At 37.9% G+C, this 20704-nt stretch overlaps 1 protein-coding gene across 4 annotated transcripts in view; it reads left to right on the top strand.

Moving 5' to 3' along the window:
* Positions 1 to 4982, top strand: part of rad18 (RAD18 E3 ubiquitin protein ligase) — a 28608-nt gene extending 23626 nt beyond the window's left edge. For 2 of the 4 annotated variants that reach the window (XM_029278945.2, XM_029278947.2), the window contains one exon: positions 4409 to 4982. In XM_029278945.2, coding sequence (XP_029134778.2) covers positions 4409 to 4674 — 266 coding nt within the window. In that variant the 3' untranslated portion in view covers positions 4675 to 4982. The remainder of the gene's footprint in view (positions 1 to 4408) is intronic. The other 2 variants (XM_029278946.2, XM_020642091.3) reach the window with 1 other exon arrangement.
* Positions 4983 to 20704: the final 15722 nt, after the last annotated feature.

Raw genomic sequence — 20704 nt, forward strand, 5'->3', positions numbered from 1 at the left:
ACATAAGATAGAAGCTTTATTTCTATTTTAAAAGGATGCTGTAGAATTAATCTGTTATAACCTGATTGAGATTGTGTGTCCAGGGGAACTAAAGGAGTAACGGAATAATTTACAATAATGATAATATACTAACAAAAACAAGTCTACATGGACATATGTTCACAAATACAAAAAAGCAAATGTACAAAAGTGAAGCAAAGACAAGAAAAACATCAAACAGGATGCCAAATGAATACACAAACCCCCACTCTATCATGAAATAAAAAGTAGTCTTCTTACCTGATGTATTAATAAATAATACTAACCTCCCTAACTTGTCACAGAACAGGAGAGAAAACAAAGTTGTTGTTGGGTTTTTTGAAGATGATTTTTTGGGGCTTTTTATGCCTTTATTTAGAGACAGGACAGTTAGTAGAGTCAGAAATCGGGAAGAGAGAGAGAGTGAGTAGGAAATGACATGCGGTAAAGTAGCCACAGGTTGGACATCCGCTGTAAGGGCTAAAGCGTCTGTACAGACCTGCAACACACGGACATGGTGAGGGAGAGCAAAATGAAAACATAGCCCAGTCCGAGCCAGTATCACTTTATTCTTGTGTATATAACGGTTTCATTAAAATGTTATCATTGCACTTTGTTCCTGACACAAAGCCGAGCCGGCCTCAAGGACACATCGAAAGCTTTGCTGTCTCGCTACTGACAATACATCAGAAGCACTTAAATCTGAACATGATTCCACCTTGTGTTTTTTGTAGATAATCAAGACTCATTTGTGTCTGGGTGACCTTGTGTCCTAACCTGCTAGTGTTGATTCATAATGTCATCTTCTGTATAAAGTCATACAACACCAGCAGTGATGGGCGTTTTATGCGTCATGACAAGCCTGTGCTTTTAACAAAAGTGAAAGGAAATGAAATTTCCATCAGGCTTGCTCTCCATCCTCCAGCTTGTGTCAGCCTCAGGCAGTGATGAGAAGTTAACTGTCCATAGTTGAAGTTTTGATCCACACATTAACAAAAGCCTGCTCACCAGTACACCACTAAACTGAAGTCGTCACCCCATCCTTCAACTTACCCCCATGTGTGGACTCTGACCTAAATTCCAGTGCTGGAATTTTGTTTTTCATCTCGGTACAGTCAGGATACAGAGGCAGAGGACCTTGTCACTGGCTGCAGGGTGATATACATCTAACTTATGATGAGCTGAAGAGAGCCCTTCATGTGAGGCTCTTAAGTGGTTCCACATGCAGGACGCTGAGCCCTTCCACTTCTTAGACATGTTCAACAGCTCCTAAAAAAAATAGAGATCCGTGTCCATCGCTTTGTGTCAGAGTTGTGTTAGTTACAGACATGTAACTTAACACTGATGCCCAGTGGGGCTCACATAGTAGGAAACAATATTGATGTGTTCATGGTTATCCATTAGTGGAAGATGACTTACTTTAGAGGCATTTAGTGCCCACTCCAGATGTGTTCCTCTGATGACACAGTGAGGGTTCCTCTAGAATAAATAGAACAGAAACTTTAAAGAAGGTAACACACTGTTTCTCTTCCTCTACTTATTGCATTCAATCTGTCTATAAAGTTCAATGCACCTTCTCTCATACATTTAAAGAAATTCCTGACAAGATTTTTAGCAGCTTTGTTCCCTGTAGTTCTTTGTAGTTTAGAATGGGTATGAATTTGTGAAGTGATCATAATATCCAGGTGTCCATATTTGAAATCTGTAATATATATAAAATATTTCAAATTACGTAATACATTCTTTCAAATTACTTTAATTCAAACAACATGTTTTCATTTCCCCAAATGTATTTTAGTCCAGTAGTGATTGTGTTTAACAAAGACTCAGGTTAACTTGCTCTTTATTGTTCAACCTTAAATAAATAAAAATCCAGACCATGTGTACAATGTTAATAAAAACAGAATTTGACGATGTGAAAAAAGATTGATAACCCGTATTGGACTGGAAAATGCACAAAGACAACATTGAATATATTGAAACTGAGAAATGTTATCGTTTTGGGAAAACTGATATGCCTAATTTGATAACATGTTTCAAAAAAGCTGGCGCAGTGTCAATAACGACTGGAAACGTTGCAAAATGCTTAAAAAAAACATGTCTTGGTACTTCTCAGTTAATGACGTTTACTGGTTACCGGTTAATAACATGGTTTGGTAAAAAAATAAGAGCATCCCAGAGAGGCTAAGTCAAACTTACTAATGAATAGAGAGGGGATCGTCACACTGTGAATGACTGGGCTGAAAAATGTGCAACACTAAGAATAATATTTTTTACCTAAAATTGTGAAGAACCTGGGGATTTCATTGTTTACCGCACATAACATCATTAAAAGATTCAGAGAATCTGAATATATCTGTTCATGCAAGGACAAGGTAGAAAACCAATATTTGATGGGAGTGATCTGTGGCCACTGAGACGGCCTTTCATTAAAAACAGACACGATCTGTTGTGGACATCACTGCATGGATTAAGGAACACTTCCAGCAGACATTTTCTGTAAACACATTTCATAACTTCATTCACATGCTTGTTAAAACTCAACTACTATGCAAAGAGGAAACTACACAAGCAAGATCAAGAAAGGTGGCAGCCTTCTTTAGGTACACGGTCGTTTAAAATGGACTGAGGCGAAGTAGAACACTGTCCTTGCTCCTCAGGTCTGTCTAGTCCAGATTTTAAAATTCTGTTTGGTAATCCTGGATGCTGCATCCTCCATGCCGAAGAGAAGAGGGACCGGCTTGTTATCAGCCATCGGCATCTGTGGTGTTACGGGGGTATATTAGTGCACATGGCGTGGGTAACCTGCACAGTCACGAGGGCACCATTAATGCTCAACCATATACAGGTTTGGAGTAACTTATGCTGCCAAATAGACAACTACAGGGAAGGCCTTGCTTACTTCAGCAAGACAATGCCAAACCACATTTGAGTATTACAACAGCACGGCTCCATAGTACAAGAGTGATAAACAGGACTGTCTGCAGTCCAGGCTTGTCCACCATTGAAAGAAATGGGCACATCATGAAACTTGAATACGACATGAGACAATAGAGCCTGGGAGGTTCAGAAAATGCTAGTTGAAAGGAGAGGTGATGAAACGGAGTGCTAAATATGGTCCTGTCCCAACTTTTAGAAAATGAGTTGCTGATATCAAATAATATATATATATGTTAATATAATAGATGTATTTTTCCCCAAAAAATGACATTTCTCAGTTTCAATGTTTGATATCTGCTATTTTCAATTAAATATGGGGTTTCAATGTTTTGCAAATCTTCACATCTTATTAGTAATATTTTACACAACTTCTCAACCTTATTACATTTTGGGTTCTAAGTAATGGGCATGTAGTGGTACATGTGTTTAATAGTATGAACAGCTGCTTCTGTACTAAATATGTTGTTGTGTTGAATACAGAGTCACTTAATTTTTAAAACATTTCACTTAAGACAAATTAGCCTATCATTCATTAGAACTTCTCCATGTTACTTAATTATTAAGAGACCGAGCCAAAAGATTTAAAGATTAGCTTCTCTTCACTTCCTTTCAGCAGGGCCGTAATTCTTTATTTTTTTTATTTTTTATTTGAATTTTCTCCTCGTTGACGAGAAAGGCCACTCCACTTCAGGAGTTTGGAGATATTTTGGCTTCTTACAGTCTGTCAGAAACGTGTAACATGCTCTGTGAAACTGTGTTGAAGACAAGTGCAACACCACAAAACCTTTTCAACAGTTTGATACAAAATGACCTGTTAGAACACACTGAAGGAAATATATCACCAACAGTCCCAAATGAGTGGACCGTGTTGTAAATGATATAGAAAGTCTATGGTGTGATTCAGTAAGCACCAGGCCAGTAGGGTAAGTGTTACTGCCCAACAGCAAACTGTCATATCAGTGTGCGCTTATGATGGTGAAATAATCCTCTGTTCAAGTATAGTTTGTCATGTTCTGACGTCAACTTTCACTCAGGAGCAAAAATCTGCCTTTAAATTTGAAAGAAACAAAGATTTAACATTCATCGTGATAATTATCGATATTGACTTATATGAACATGTTTATCCTGATAATATTTGTAGTCATATCGCCCAGGCCTAGGGCGAGGAGAAGCTTTATTCAAATAATGTCTTTATGGCTGCATGACAGTCATCTGCCATCTGAGTAGTGCACACATGTTAAAAACATGCATAAACCTGTGCCCTTTACATGATGTGTTGATGTTGTGTTTTTAAAGCTTGCTCCTGTAAACTACATTTCCAACATCATATCCACAACATCAAAGTGTCCTAATGAAGTCTAACTTTTGTTTAAAGAATGCACATTTCCATTCTCCTCCTCTAACAGAAACTTTAAAAAAAAAAAGTAATCTCTGAACTGTTCTTCCACAGAGACGCAGAGACGACCTCAGCCCAGAAGCGATCGTCCAGCTCAAGAAGAGAAGATTCCGCTTCGCCACCTATTCTTGGGAAACGTAGGCGAAAAACATAAGGAAGGGAGAACAATTCTCAAACGGCAGAATCAGGACCAATACATGTCTAAACTGACTGTAAAGCATACCATGAAGTCAGTGGATGCACATTCCCACCAAAGATTTCATAGATTTTCTGAAGTTGCACGTGTAAATAAAAGTTTGTTATTTTTACATGTTTTGTAGTTTTGTAGTCCATGATAAGATGATCACCCAATATTCACCTGGAGGTTATTGTATTAAGATGACTCTGGTTTCGATACTTAAATTTATTGAAACACGTCTTCGTATGGTTAGGATTTAGCTGCTGTGTTTAAAGTAGATGATTTATTGGAGGCAGCGTACCTAAGTTTTGTTCTTCTGCTCGGAATTTGATCCAATTTGTTTTTTGTGTTCTATTTCTTTCTAAACAACTTTCAGTCTTTTTATTCTTATTGTAAAAGTGTAATATGCAGTATAAATTGAAATAAATGTGCAGTATTTTTTTAAATGAACACTTCCGGGTTCTATTGTGGATTTATCTTTGAGCTACCCATTCAAGTCTTCTAGAAAATCGATATTGACATCTTTGTACACCGTGTGCCGACTTAAACCTTTTGGACATCATGGCTGCGGTGTAACTTAGCATTAGCAGCTGTGAAATAGATTATAAAAAGTCATTTTCCTTCTCCTGAATAACTTGGTGTCTGTTTAATAATCTATCCTCTCCATCTTCAGATTTTTCCCTCATATTCGGGTTACTTTTTGGCCAACTGCGATTAGGAGCTCAGTCACACTGGATTCATCTGTCATGTGCAATTTCAAAGTGTGCAAACAAATCTGCAGCCTCTCGGGTTGATTGTTTTCTTTGAAGGAAAAGGAACCGGGGTCAGTTTAATTAAATCAACCTGATGCTTGTGGAAACCTCAGGTCAAAGCAAGCGAGAGTGTAAACACTTAAGAAGGGGGAAGGCAGTGTTTGTGTATGTGTGCATGGGAGAGTGAGCAGGAACACGTTTGGGATCTGGGCTTGATTGAAAACAGAGCTCGCCTGGAGTCAGAAACACTATGCTTCAGACTCTGCCGTCAGACAAAGCACGGACACACGGACAAACCCTGCTGGACACCTCTACCTGATGCATCAGTATCTCTTCTCCTGTACAATGGCACTGTTTGTGTCTGCTTTAATTGGCAGGGATGTCACTCTAGCTTGAAACCACAGGAGAGGACTGAGTGGCTGCTGATTCTTGCCTTCATTTGGGGAGCAATGAAGCAAGCAGGGATATCACTGATTCCACACACCCTCTCACAGACACCATGCTGACAGGACGATTTGTCATCTGTCCAACACAAGGTGAAATATGTTTTGAATATGACGCAGCTGCCCTTGTCCTTATCTCATATTTTGAATGCCCTGTACAGCTTTGGAGGCCGTTTTCAAATATCCACACGTACAAAGTAAGGATAACCATCTCACAGTCATGGCGAGGGATCATGCAGGCCCGGTAGCAGATCTACAGTGGCACATTCTCCCTCAGGACCACCCTGACCACAGCTCTCATGCAACAGTCCCCTTGTGCTTGAAGTCGTTGTTGCAGAATTCTTCCAGTGGAATCACTAATGACTCTTGATCCAGGAAATGCACAGAGACAAGCTGGAAGAGTTGCCCAAACTTACGGGAAATTTGTCCATATTTAAGTGTCAGATTTATTTCTTTTTTTCAAGTTTTTTCGTTTGATCTGAAAAAAATGTTAAATCTGTTTGAGAAATACTGGCTGAGGATTACCTGGAAGACTTATTAGAGTAGTCTGCCTTATTCTCTATTTGTACTGCAGGAAACTCTAAAATACTTTGGAGTATTTAACTCAAAGAGAGTTTGTGAACTCTTTCAGCTTAAGTTTGAATGAAGCATTCAAAAGGGAACACATCATATCTAAGTTCACTATGTCTTCCTATTTTCTCCTTTCATCCTGAATCACACTTTTAGAAACACCTCAGAAACAACTTGGATTAGTGATTTGATTGATCAGTGTGGTTACCGAGTTCCTTTCCAATGGGGTTCAAATAAGTAAACTTCTCTAACCTTCCATTGTAAGGTCAAGTTAGACATTCATTCCAAAATGAAGCAACAAAATGTTTCATAAGAAACTGTCTCTTGTTCAGACACCAAGTATTTCATAACATCAATGTTCATGAGGGGAGACATAACAAATCAAACAATACACGGTTATTTGGGAATTCATTGAATCCCAGCACTCGGCTTGTCAAATTCAACATGCAAGAGGTGAGCTGTGTATATATGTACAGCTTTATTAACAAGAGTTTGAGACTTGTTTTTATATCTCAAAACTTCTGAGGTTAGTGACTGCATGTTCTTTCTGCAGGACTCATTCAAAGATAATAATCTCGTTAATATCAACATAAAAGTTTAGAAGGATTGTTGCTAATGTTTGACTTAATCAGTTAGATTTGAAGAAACTGAACTGAATACAAACTTCATTTACATCAATAAAAACAGATATACAGTATATATAACTCTCATGTCACCATTCCTATACATCTGCGTTTACAAACCAACCACACGTGCGCTCTAACAGGGCCAACAGTGAGCTGAGAGCAGCAGGCCATTAGTCACGTTAATAGTCTCAGTGGGCCTCACAATGCCAACCTCATGAGATAGTAAATGAAAACCACTCTACCCAAACACAGACCCTCAGTGGTGATAAAAGTCCCCAAAAAATGGTGGAGCCCCCATGGTTTTTAGTGCAGCACTGGAAAGGAAAACATTTAAGGATTCAAAGCAAAGTACACTATCTGAATACACATTTGTCGAGCTGGGATGTTGAAATATGCAGCCTGACTGTAAATCAGCTGCACAAGGCCACACTGTCTGTTTCTGGAGAAATCAAACAAATCAAAACGGCTGTTTCCAGGGGGAGGGGTTTAATCTGAAACGTAACCATCAGCATGAAAACCGCTAAAGATAGCTCTTTGTGTTTCCACATCATCTGCAAAAAACAGAATAGATTTTGAGGCCCCCAAACTGGAAATCCTTCCCCCCCCCGGCTGCGCCTTGAGATCCTGAAAATCACAAACAAAATCGGTGACAAGGGGCAACCCCGGCGAAGGCCAACATGCAACGGGAACGTGTCATACTTGAACACAGCTCCCACTTTGGTCATTCAGAGGCCAGATGGCTCGATGTGAAAACAGATATTTGAAACGCCAGTTCTACAATAATAACTGTTTTTAAGAATTCTGGTATATAAGGTTTGTGTGACCTTGACATGCCATCATAAAAGGTCAAATATGATTCAGACACACACGGTTGTGTCCCTATCTGAAATCTATTCTGATGCTGTTATTGCACGCTTGTCACGCTGTATCTGTGTTACAGTCGTCCCCTGACCATAGCAATGATACTGGGGATTCAGGGCTCCTCATAAAAAGATAGGAATGACGCCTCAAAAACAAAGAAACAAAACATGCTCCAGGCTGTAAAATTCAAATGAATTTTCCATTCAGAGATTTATATCAACACTGGTGATGTAAACCAAGCTTTTACTTTGTACTTTTTACATGTAATGTGATCAAGATGAGGCGCTGTGTATCTGCTTCTATTCCTTCAAACTTGTTGAGCTTTGCTCACATAATACATTTTCAGCTTATTATGAATGATGATGCAATTTGCGAGGTTGAGGTAAAGCAGTAGTTCCTTACTGACAAAGGGCTGATTGTCTTCTTTCATGACTTCAAAAAGGAAATGATTAGGACCCAAACCCAATGAATGCAATTATCTACCTGGCCGGATGAAGACACCAGCCGCAGAAGAGACAAGCTCATATATTACAGTGAAAGACGCTTTAGGAGACAAAGATACAGTTCATAGAGATCCACTGAACTCCATCATTTACTTAATGGATCCTACATAAATACTAGAATACTGAGAGAATAGAAATGTTAGCATTCTTTTTCCTGCATTTATTTCATACCTTCATTTTTAAAGTCTCTTATAGCACATACATTCTGCGTTTGGCCATTGTTACACTTTTTGCTGCTCCCAGCATCATTATATTAACTTTAAGGATACTATTTTATTTATTAACAATTACAATGACATTGATAAGCAGTAAAATTTCAATCTTAGCTCAAGTATAAACCTGCATTACTTTTCTCCTCTGGTAAATCAAATGAATGCAAGGTTCTGTGCTTTGTCTCTTTTTCTTTAGTGTGAGCAGTTTGATAGAAAGATGTGAGTGCTGTTCAATCCCTTATTTTCTTGTCTGCAGCAGCAGCAGCAACATGCTTAAGTTTAGGATTTAACACATCACTGCTGAAAAGATCAAATAAAGTATGTAATTAGACTGTCAAACTAAATTACTCTCATTTACAGTATCACATTGTGTGTTTGCAGGGCACTGGCATGACAAGAGCCAATTCTTCAATTTACTAAACTGTAGATGCAACACATAATTTATGACTGACAACCTACAAGAGATTAAGAATTGGAAACTTTTGTAGCTTTCAGAAAGAGTTAAATCAAATCCCAGTGTTAATGTTTATCTGTGCAGAAAATGTTTTGTGTTTGTATATAAATGTGTCCTTTATTTAAGGATGTACAGGATATTTTAAAATGTGTTTTATATGTGATAGATGACAAATCTTATAGCATGTATTTTTAAAAGTTCAAAAATAAACTCTATACTATTCTTTGTGGGCTGTCAAACGCTTCAAATCTTTAAAACCATTAATCGCTACTATATCACATTTTTAATCACATGTTTGAAATTCCTTTATTTCACTTTTATTTTTTAAATGTAGGCTCTTATTTTGCATGTTTGTACTGTCTTAAGATGAGAGTACTATACTTCCTGTTTGAATTGAACCCTGCTTTAATTTTGAAATGATATAAGGACCTTCTGCTAGTAGGAACGTTATGACATGAACTAAACCTCGGGAAAAAAAAAAACTAGTTAAGGATCAAAAAGTAAGTGAAGCTCAAAGGAAAGGCAAATGTTTGATGTCATGAGGTGATAATTACTTTTGACTCAACTGAGCTGTCTTTTTTTAATTGAAATGAGATGTTTAAATAGTGACGTTCTTTTTCATCACTGTGACTACAGGGAGACACTATGGAGGCTTATCCTTGGTACGACTAATATGGATAGAAAAATAAATGCTTTCATTTATTGTGATTATTTAATCCGGTCCGCCCTAAAGTCTTCATGTGCTGAAATTTAAAGAGCATGTTATAACACTTTTGTTGAGGTGTGTCCACTAAGCCTCGTTATCAGCTGCTCTGTTCAAAATCAAAATCTTTATTAAGACAAGTATACACAAATCACAATATACAAATGTTTTGACAGTGGCCTTAAAAACAGCTTCATTTTTTCTTTAGAAGTCCATATAAAGCACCCAATTATTTTCACAACTTGAATGAGTGTGTGTCATTACCTTACCAGATGGGAGCATGGCCGTTTAGTTAATTGTTCTCGAGGTAAGAGGGGAACGCCATAAGGAGAGCAGTTTCACCACAGCCATGTTTGAATGAGTTTATGTGGGCTGCCAGATGCTGCATTCAAACAAAATGTTGAACAATGACACAATATGTTCAGGGAAATATTGTAGTTAAGTTGTTGTTGCAAGTTCAGCGAGGAGTCACTCACAGCACAGATGCAAACATCTGGCTAACACCAAAATAAGCACAAAACATGATCCATACTATGAATATCCAAAATGCCGCTTTGAATTGATAACTTAGACATGTTACATAATGCACAGCTTAACACTGCATACTGTTATTAACATATTTATCTTTAGTTCATAGTTAGACCTCTTTTGTCTGTTTTAGATGATGATCAAATGACTTGTCTGTTACCATTTTTTTTAACTTACTTATACTAATTCTAAAACCTAGACTGACATATTAATACTGAGTACCTCAGTAACCCCTCATGTGATTAAAATGGTGTACAATAAGTACTCGATATTTTAAACTTTGATTAACTTTAAATTTTCTCAAAAAACAAACAAACAATATTGTTTGTTTTACTAACATAATAATGTACCTGAAATCAGGTGATTCTTCGGGAGGCTATGGCTATGGTATCTGTGGATTTTCAGGCAAACTTGCTGACACTTGCTATTGCATTTTGGGCAGAATTGGAGGCCGATACTGCTACCAGTATCTGTATGTGAACAACATAAATACAACAGAGGATCCTTCATCAATATCTAGTTGAGTGGTGTTCAGAAAATAATCTGGTTCTCAACACCATGAAAACAAAATAGATAATTGTGGACTTTAGAAGAACAAAGAAAACCACAACCCCCCCCCCCCACACACTGCACATAAATGGTGAGAAGGTGGACATGGTGGAAAACGTGTCCACATAACCAAGCAACTAACATGGTCTCTCAACACGTCCCACCTGGTAAAGAAGGCTCAACAGGATTTTCTTTAAGACAGGATTACAGGAAGAAAACTTCGGAAAGCCGGACTGTACTCCCAACTGCTGGTCAACTTCTACAGAAGCACAATAGAAAGCATCCTCTGTCAATGTGTCACCGTGTGGTACGCCAGCTGCACAGTAGAAAACCGCAAGGACTTGACTCGGATCGTAAGAACAGCGCAGAGGATCACAGGAGCTGTGCTTCCAGACCTTGATGCTGTGTATGCTGGCCGCTTACAAAGGAGAGCAACTAACATCAGCAAAGACACAACACACCCAGGAAACAGACCGTTTGTCCCCCTACCATCTGGAAAGAGGTATCGCACCATTAAAACCAGGACTAACAGACTGAGGAACAGCTTCTTCCCCCGAGATGTAGTGTCCATCACCCCCCCCCCCCCCAGAGCTGCTAAGGACTGACTTGAAAAAAATGTAGCACTATTGCACTTTAAACATGCTGCAATATGGTTACTCTGTGCAATAACTATTATTCCTGTACTTTTTGTATATATTGTGTGTTGTTGTATGTGCCTAACCTGCTGTTTTAATATATTTCTTTATCTTATTTTTATCTCATAGATTGCTCCTGGGCTATTTGTCACCAACCAAATTTTGCTGTCGCATACAATGACAATAAAGTGTTTTATCTTATCTATCTTATTCATACTGAGGTGGATTTATGGAATCTTACAAATGGTAACAAATCAAAATAAAATATTGGCTTCAGTTGGATCCCTTTAATGGAATTTAAATATCTTTGTATTTTGTATCAAACAATGTTAAACATTGGGGTGCTGGTTTAGCTCAGTTTGTTGAGCTAGCGCCGCACAGGCTACAGCTCTCAACACACTGCTCGTAATCCTCTCTTCAGCTGTACTATCAGATAACATCAAGAAGGTAAAACATGCCAAACCTTAATTTAGCATCAAACTTGAGGACATTTTCAAATAAGGCATCTTCATGAAAGACACTTTACTTCAGTCCTTTCCAAGCCCGGTGCAGTCTAGGCCTGTGAAGGCTGTTTTGTCATGAGTCGGGGATCCGGCCGAAGATTTCTGCCTTTTAATAAGGCAGTTTTTTCTTACCACTGTAACTTTTGCTGCTTTGCTAAAGTGCTCATGATGGATAGGCCGGGTCTTTGTAACATAACAATGAGTAAGGTCTTTTACCTGCTTTTTGTAACATAACAAAGAGTAAGGTCTTTTACCTGCTCTTTTGTAATGTTAACAGACAAAGAGTAAGGTCTTTTACCTGCTTTTTGTAAAGTGTCTCGAGATAACATTTGTTATGAGTTGATGCTATACAAATAAAAATTGATTGATTGATTGATTGGTACTAGAGGAAAGCAGTGATTCACATTGAGTTGTCACTTAAAGCCGAACTTGTGCTCACAGGGATACTAAATCAGTCAAGTTATATTAATGTTGTTAAAAAGAATTACAACTTTGACATCATTGAAGTTTTTTGTTGCCATTTAAAACAAGCCGATGTTTTTTTTTCCTAAGCCCTACGTGTGTATTTCTGAAGTCAGTGTATCTGCTGCCTGGTGCTGTGTGGTTTTGGTTTGAATTAAACCCCATGTGTGCCCAGAATCAAATTGCCCCTGAGGGAGAAGTCAAAGATTTGCTGAGTTGAATTAGAAACCATATTTGTCTTTATGACTTCTTTGACTTTGAGAGACGTGAACTGGTCGCTCAGCAGCAAATTGTGTAATGACTTGATGAAAAGTGAACAAAAATGTCTCACAGTATATGAGTGTCATCGGGCAAGGAACTGAATACCCATCTGCATCGACAGAGGCCGACTTTGTGCTTTGACCTCCCTGTAGGGATAAGCACGAGAAGATAGACATTTCAGAGATCAACATTTGAACCCACTGGTCTGTATATTTTTTGTGGATTTCACCACTAAGCAATCTTTCTACCACAGGGAAAAAAATATATTTATTTGCTCTTGGCTAGCTCCCTGTGCTATACTCTCTGTCCGGGCTGTTACCATGTTTAAAGGTAAAGAGCATGGCACTAACTAATAAGTTAGAGAGGTTATTGTAAGGTTATATAATTTATAAAGGCTTCTCTATTACATGATGAGACTCTACCTCTTATAATGATCATTGGTACCTGAAATGAGCTCCCATCATGCATGGAGCCTCTTGTCTTAAAGCATGAAACTCTATGTGTTATGTGTCTATAGACTTATTGTGTCAAGGGCAATTATAGTCTTCATTAATAATTGGCTACACTGTTAGAGCTATGTGTTTAGAAACTGTTGATTTGTTAGGTTTTTAAATTGTAAATGTATCTTTAAAGGAGCAATATGTAACTCTGAATCCTAGTGGTTAAAATGGGTACTGCAATCCCAATTCAAAACATGAGAGAGATGTCTTCCCTCCTCTCTAGAGTCGATGTGCACGTGGCTTGCCATGTCACGGAGACGGAAGCTTCAGTGTTTAGCCAGCTCTGCATCGGTCTTGAAACCCTTCTGCGTTCTAACCCCTCTCCATTTTTCAAAAGCAGGTTTTTGTTAGGTCAGGTAGAATCATTGATATCTGAACCTGGTTCCTTCCATTGCTGCAACACCTGTTGGTTTGCCCTGATAACTGCTCTCATATCTGGCAAATCGAGGGGCGTCCAAAACGGCCGTGTGGGGGGGTGCCTTAAAACCGCCTACCTTCTCTGGTCCAAACAAATCCAGAGCATTCAGGAGCAGAATCTAAAGTTAGAAGGAGGACATACTGACTGCTGCATTGATGTCAGAGAAGCCAGCACTTCAACATAGCATGTTTCCTTTAATGATCATATAGTAAGATCACTTTATCGTTTCACTCTCTACACATCTCACTGATTGGATCTTTAATGTCTGATCATATAGTAAGATCACTTTATCATTCTATTCAGTAGATACAGATTACATGTTGCTCCTTTAAGGGTGATGTCACTAGAGTCAGAAAGTCAAAAAAATGTTGCTACATTTTTATAGGTTTTATATTTGGCTACAGACTAATTCATTTTGGTCGAGTGACGAAGAGTTTGTGACCAATGAAAACTGATGATTGCAACCAAAGCAGATAAAAAAACCCAAAGATATTATCCAGGTTAGCAATGAAATACAGAACATTTAGTGCAGAGTTAACTGTGTTCAAATCATTCAATATCTTTTAGAGACAAAACAGCACCAACAAATTATCTTTGTTACCTGAATGGACAAGACAATTAAACTATAAACACCAGAGAACATTGGCAGACAACAATAACAAACCCCAGTCTATCTAATTTCCCATCAGTGCATGCAGATGAACATGTTATATAATTGTCACAGTTGGTGTTTTTCATTTTCTTCACAATGTTTTATTTCAATCGCTATGTAATTTAGCACACAGTTTTTCCTCAAACACATTTTATTTTTCTGTGAGCTATTACAGCCCATTAGTGCACTGTATCTGCAGTCTAACAGACGACTACAAGTCTTCATGAGTTGAACTGCCTTACACAGAGAGACTTCTACAACACATCGAAAAGTGTTTTATGAAACAGGTGATAATACATGGATCCCTCTGCAGAGTTTAGATTCAAATAATCCAAATCAAGCTCAACTTTCAGTCAGTAATAGTTGTCTTTCATTACCAGATCTGTCTTTACTAAGTTTGCACTATTCCAGCAGCACAGAGGGTAATCCTACCCTCTCATAGCACCACTTTCAAATATGTGTATGTGCCTGCAGCATTTACGTCAGAGCTTTTAAATGTGTGCACTTAAAGCTGCAGTGGTCAGTCTCTATCTCATCAATCTATTTACTCTTTAATAATCTAACATCATCTCTATTCTGTTTTCATATTTTGTAGTGAAATTCAATGCTTGTCCTGATAATTAAGGTCAAAGCTCATTCTGTTCATCCGAGCTGATTATTTAAGATAGGGAGATAAACAGTGGGAACAGAGTGTACATCGAGCCATAGAAGGCAGTGAAGAGAGACTGCAGCATCCACTCTGCTGAATTCTTCTAGTCTTATCCTACCAGGGGGGAAAAAACACACAAAGGAGGTTAAGTGAAGGGGAACTGGATTTCCAACACATGAAGACCATGTGAAATTATTATTACAGGGACTGATATTTAATTATCAAAGGCTGTTGATGAAAAAAAATAGTTGTTATGAGTCATTTTAGGTTCATTGCTTTGAGATTTTTATCCCCCTGGGCCAGTTGGACATTTAACCACATATTTCATCTCATAGGTCCTTACCTATTCTTTGTAGCCATGTTGGTGTGATGACCCAATGGGATCTGATTTTATGAAGAGGGATATGTTTCTTAAGAACCAATATATAGGCGTCATTTTGACTCAATAGCGATTCTAATTCTAATTGATCAGTTCAGTGGCAGACAAAAACCAAATGGCAAACAAAAATAAATGAACAACAAACATTTGTGGGTTTGTGGGTTTTGGACTTGCATCATTTATCTATTTGCAGTGTATTTCCTGTCAATGCATGGGTTTTGCTCTCTGCAGCACATTTTTCATTAGCAGCATATAGCATTGTTGTTTTTGTTGAGAAATGTTTTTAAATTTGCATTCTTTTTAAATTTCCCTAAATGGAAATCTTTCTGGCACCAGAGATCATTATGTCAGCTCTGTAAAGTTACTGACTAGGTCAGCGTTCACTGGAGAACTCATCACAGGCTTCATGGTTTGATGAATAGACAATGTATTGATTTACTGAAATTTAAAAGGCATATCAATATGTGTATTTGTGTTTGAAACAGAATGACTGTTTCGATGCTGGCTGGCTTTTTTGCTGTTGAGTGGCTTCATGTCTATCAGGTTTTTTATTCATGTCCCCTACATGTCTCCTATAGAATCATCATTACATGTCACATCTGGCTGCTTCAACATTTGACTTCAAACATGCCTCTGCCAGCGCTACTGTTGGTTTTTACCGGTGTTAGAGTTTCTCTTCTCCCGTTTCTCCCCTGCTACGACTTTGCCATGTAGTCTCTGCAGGCTTTCAGAGCAGGTTCTTCCTGTAATTGTCTGGTATTATACAAAGGTTAAACAGAAATAGAGGTTAAATAAAAGCAAATATTGGAAAACCGAGCAGGAAATTGAAAACACCCGGCCAACCATGCGTGCCCTCCAGGGCAAAACCCTACTCTTATAGGTGGATTTCATGGAATGATTTCTGACCCTCAGCACATTTTCCTGGCTATAATTTCTCCATTTTTCCCTGGAAGGCATTTCTCAGGTTTCAAAACTTTTAAAGCAGACAAAAAAAATTACATGATTGAAAAAATCTTTCTCTCTCTAGGATGAGCTTTATTGTTTATCCCCACAAATCGTATATAGAGAATATGGAAATAAATAGCAAAAAGCTTTAGGGCAGAATCCCTGAGACATATTTGTTACAGTGATGATTTTCTATTTCACTTCTCAAATATCTCTTGACAGTCATACAATATGAGGAGTCGTTGCTTTTAGATATTCACCTTGATTGCTTCCTCTGAGATTTGTCAGGCCTGGTGGATACCACTGCCCATGATAACTCTCCGGCCAGATGTTTCTGTTTTTATTCTGAACTCACTGTTGATGCATCTGAGCTTGCTGTTGTTTCTGTGTGGGATTTTAATGGGATACCATGTCTGTTTTATGCTGTTTTTTTTTCAGTTAATATAGAAATGTAGGAACTTACAGTATTTGAAACACTGATATGTGTTATTCTATGATGAGTGAAATAGGAGCAGCGTTAGATCATCCTCTTTTCCCCGGGTGTACTGTATGTAGGTGGTTGTTGGTGTCTGTAGAACTTTAGGTGTTACACATGAAGATTCAATGCCTCTGTGATGTGCAAGAAGGAGAGTTAGCAGTTTACTTTGTGTTATGAAGAAATAAGAGAGTGCAGGTGATGAGATGTGTGATCATCTGGATATCTACCCGTGATGTTTTTGTTACAGCCGTAGAGACAACGTGCCACTGAAAAGTGAAGAGCTGGAACTGAGCAGCAGCTTTAATGATTACTTGTGATTACTGTGCTATGAAAACATAAGAGGAGTTAAGAAAAGAGCATAAATAAAAAGACAGTAAGAAGTAAAAGAAGATAAAAATAGTAAAACCAGTAAGAAAAGACATTAAGAAGACAACATCACATAAAAGCAAGTCTGTAAAAGTATGTTTTAAATTCATAACAAATGTTATCTTGAGACATTTAACTAAAAGCTGGTTAAAGACCTTACTCTTTGTTATTTAATATTACAAAAGAGCACGGTTAGATATAGGTCTATAGTTAGCTAGAGTTCCTGAGAGTAGGCGTTTTAAGAAGAGGTTTAATTACAGCTACTTTAAATGACTGTACAGGTACATAGATATGTAAAGACATCATATCTAATATAGAGTTGCTAACTAAGGGAAAGACTTCCTTAAGCAGCTTGGTTGGGATTGGGTCTAAAAGACAGGTTGATGGTTTAGACGCAGAAATAATTGAATTCAGTTCTGAAAGGTCGATTGGAGAAAAACAGTGGAGGTTAATATCAGGTTTTAGAGATGTCTCGCTGCATCAGAGTTACAGGAAGAATCTGCACCAGATAAGGGCAGGAGGTTACTCATTTTGTCACCAATGTTTAGAATTGTATTGTTAAGAAAAGCTCATGAGATCTTTACTGCTGAGGGCTAGATGAATATATGGAGACTCAATGGAGCTAGACACAATGGAGCTATGACTCTCTTTCAGCCTGGCTGAAAAGGTATCTAGGATTGTTTTTATTTTCTTCCATTAGAGAGGAGTAGGCAGCTGCTGCTTATGATGTTCAGCATAACTTTAGGAACCTGTCATTGCTGGTTGATGTATAATGCATCAGTGTGAAAGTGCCAGGATGTCGGCGCATCAGATTTGAAAACTCTGATTCTGCAAAATACAGAAATGTACCTGCATGGTTGAGATTGATGTGAGTGGTTTTGCAAGAGCTTTGATGCAATGGACTTTAATTTAATAAGCACTTCTACTTTCATGATGAATGTGCTTTTCAGACATAGGCTATTTTAAACATTAATATAGGGCAGGGAAGAGCCACATTCATTTAATTTTCACTGCCAGAGATTATCTTGTCATTTTAGGTGTACTTATAATTCAACCAAAGTAAGGAATACATAGCTTTTATCAGCATCTACGATACCAACGTTCACATGACGTTTGTTTACCAATGCAATGAAGATTTAACTGGTATTTACTGGTTATTTAAGGATATTTTTATTTCGGATTTTCAAATGTAATACTCAAAATCAGTCTTTTTGAAGATCTTGAAAGCATTTATACTCTTGTGTGGTCTCATACTGGATGGACTACAGATTTTATATTAAGACCATTCAAGATACTTCTTTCTAAAAGAACAAATCATTTCAGTTTATTTGTAGTCTAAGTTTTATCTCCCGGCAATCTTCAGATTTTGTCACGTTTTCTTCATGTTTCCAATTCATTGATATGTAAAAATTGACCTGAGGGCCACAATGAGGGTTGAGGGGGGCTGCATGTGGCCCACCCCTGATAAAGGATATCTAATATATCTTAACTAAATATATCATTAAGTAATGACTTTCTAAAAAAGAGTGAAGTACAGTACATCTCTTCCTTCAGCTTGTTTATGTTTCAACCAGAGGCTCTGAGTGTTAAATACATGCCACCATGTGAGGAGAGGGAGACACACCCTCCCACCCAAGTATGCTGTACTTAGAGGCATCATGGCATACTGTCCTTGGCAGGATAACCAATAACCAATAACCTTTCTGAACCAGAGAAAATACTTTGTTTGGTCTAAAAGACATTTGAGAAATAAGACCTTTTGAGAAATAAGACCTGAATCATCAATAGAGATCAGTCCTGCAAATGGCTTAACTCAGTTAGGAAGGATGGGTGAGGAGTGGAGCAGGTGAGCCTAGTGAGTTTTGTTTTAGTCTGAGAGACTGGTGCTGAAGTGCAACAGTTACTGTATCGAAGGTCCCACAGTACACCTTTAAACTTCAACTGAGTTTCCAAGGTAGTGTAAAAAACCTTTTCTTTTTGTTGCCTGGGTTGTGACAGTATTTCTAGTTAAAGGTCAGAAAAACATTTTTTCTTACTGTGTTGTTCTTTGCAGGATGTTTTTTTATATAAAGTACTACTGGTTTGTTTTTTTTGTTTTTTTGTAACCCCTGCAGCCTAATCCCCGTCTATGACTTTACTGTAGGGATAAAGACCTGTGGTGAGCCGCCTGCTGCTGTCTCCTTGTGTCTCTCAGACAGCACAAAACTGCTCTGCTTTTAAAAGAAAGACAGCTGTCCTTCACGAGGGGAAACACTTGATTTGCTTTCCTCTCTCATCGGCCTGTATACAACAAACAATTGGATTTGTTAGTGTCTCCATTTGGTGGATGGATGTAGTGAGATTTACACAGACAATAAAACACCACAGGACATTTTGTCATTTCAGGAGGATTTGAATGGACAAGAGAAGGAATTTCAGAAATGAAAAAAGACTGACTTGTAGGATTGTGTTTGCGAACAATCTAACTGAATCAATGCTCAGACTGCTGACATTTTGACTTGATTTTATTTACTCGTGCCACCTGGTGTACCCCTGATTGATATCTGAGAGAGCATGAAATGGAGACTAGAATTAAACATCTTTTAATAAGGCCAGATCAGGGCACTTTTATTCGTCGAGGGGATTGTAAATAGGATGCAGAGGAGATGAGGGTGACACCAGCTCTGTGTTTATTGGTCCTGTGCATGTAATCATTTCAACTGCTTGCAAATGATATGGTTCCTTGAGGACAGCACAGTGTTCATGTTGTCAGCCTGTCACAGGTATGTGGTGTGCTGTGATGTTAACTGTCCACAGGTACCTGTCATGTTGTGTGCTCTCTCTGATGTCTTCTGTGCTTCATCATGTTGTCGGACAGATGATGACACCTTTAAATGTCAAACATTCTGCACATCATGTGATGATGGATGCTTAAAAGACATCATTTACATCTATAAATGACATCTGGATCAAAGTATTTTACTACCAACCTCTTCTCTATATGTTTCAGGTGCACAACACAAAAAGAATACGATTACTAACCACTTTTTTTGGCAAGTTTAAATTAAGGTTTGGTTTTCATTTTAAGAATTTTTCTCAATAACAATTATGCACTAAAATTAGTTATAGAGCGTGTTAGCCATAACCAGCTAGCTAATAACATTGGCAACAATTTGTGACATCCGTTTAAATGCCAACCAATTCTTACTTAATACAGAATTTATAATATTTAGCTTAAAGAGAAGGAAATATACTTTACCTTTAATTATTGTTGATGGCTTACTATTAACAGATTGTGCTCGCATAGGTGCTACCACAGTGGTCACGTCAGACAGCTGTTTAATTTTTTAATGAAGGAAGCAGATGAACTGGCACACAGATTTTAAAGCCTTGAGTTTGTGACACATCTTTTTTATTTTCCATATGGGTTCATACGTCTATAACTTACCTTTGCTTTCGGAACTTTGCATGATTTTCTTTCTTGGTTGTGTTTGCTTTACATTTCAGTTCAAATCAAAGCATCAGAGCAAATAAAAGCAAACACGCAGACATAACTTAATTTCAATTTAGGAAGTTTCAGGTTTACACATCACCATTGTTTTTATTTGGTCATACTCCCCATCATGTTTTCCATTGTTTGGGCCCACCATGCAGAACTTCAGCTTGGTCAGCTCAGCATTTCTTGAGTTTCATGGTGTTGTTTATTTCATTGCTGACATCACTGCGTTGTTCCTATAAGAACTG

The sequence above is a fragment of the Labrus bergylta genome, chromosome 5, assembly GCF_963930695.1.
Source record: "Labrus bergylta chromosome 5, fLabBer1.1, whole genome shotgun sequence".
NCBI lineage: Eukaryota > Metazoa > Chordata > Actinopteri > Labriformes > Labridae > Labrus > Labrus bergylta.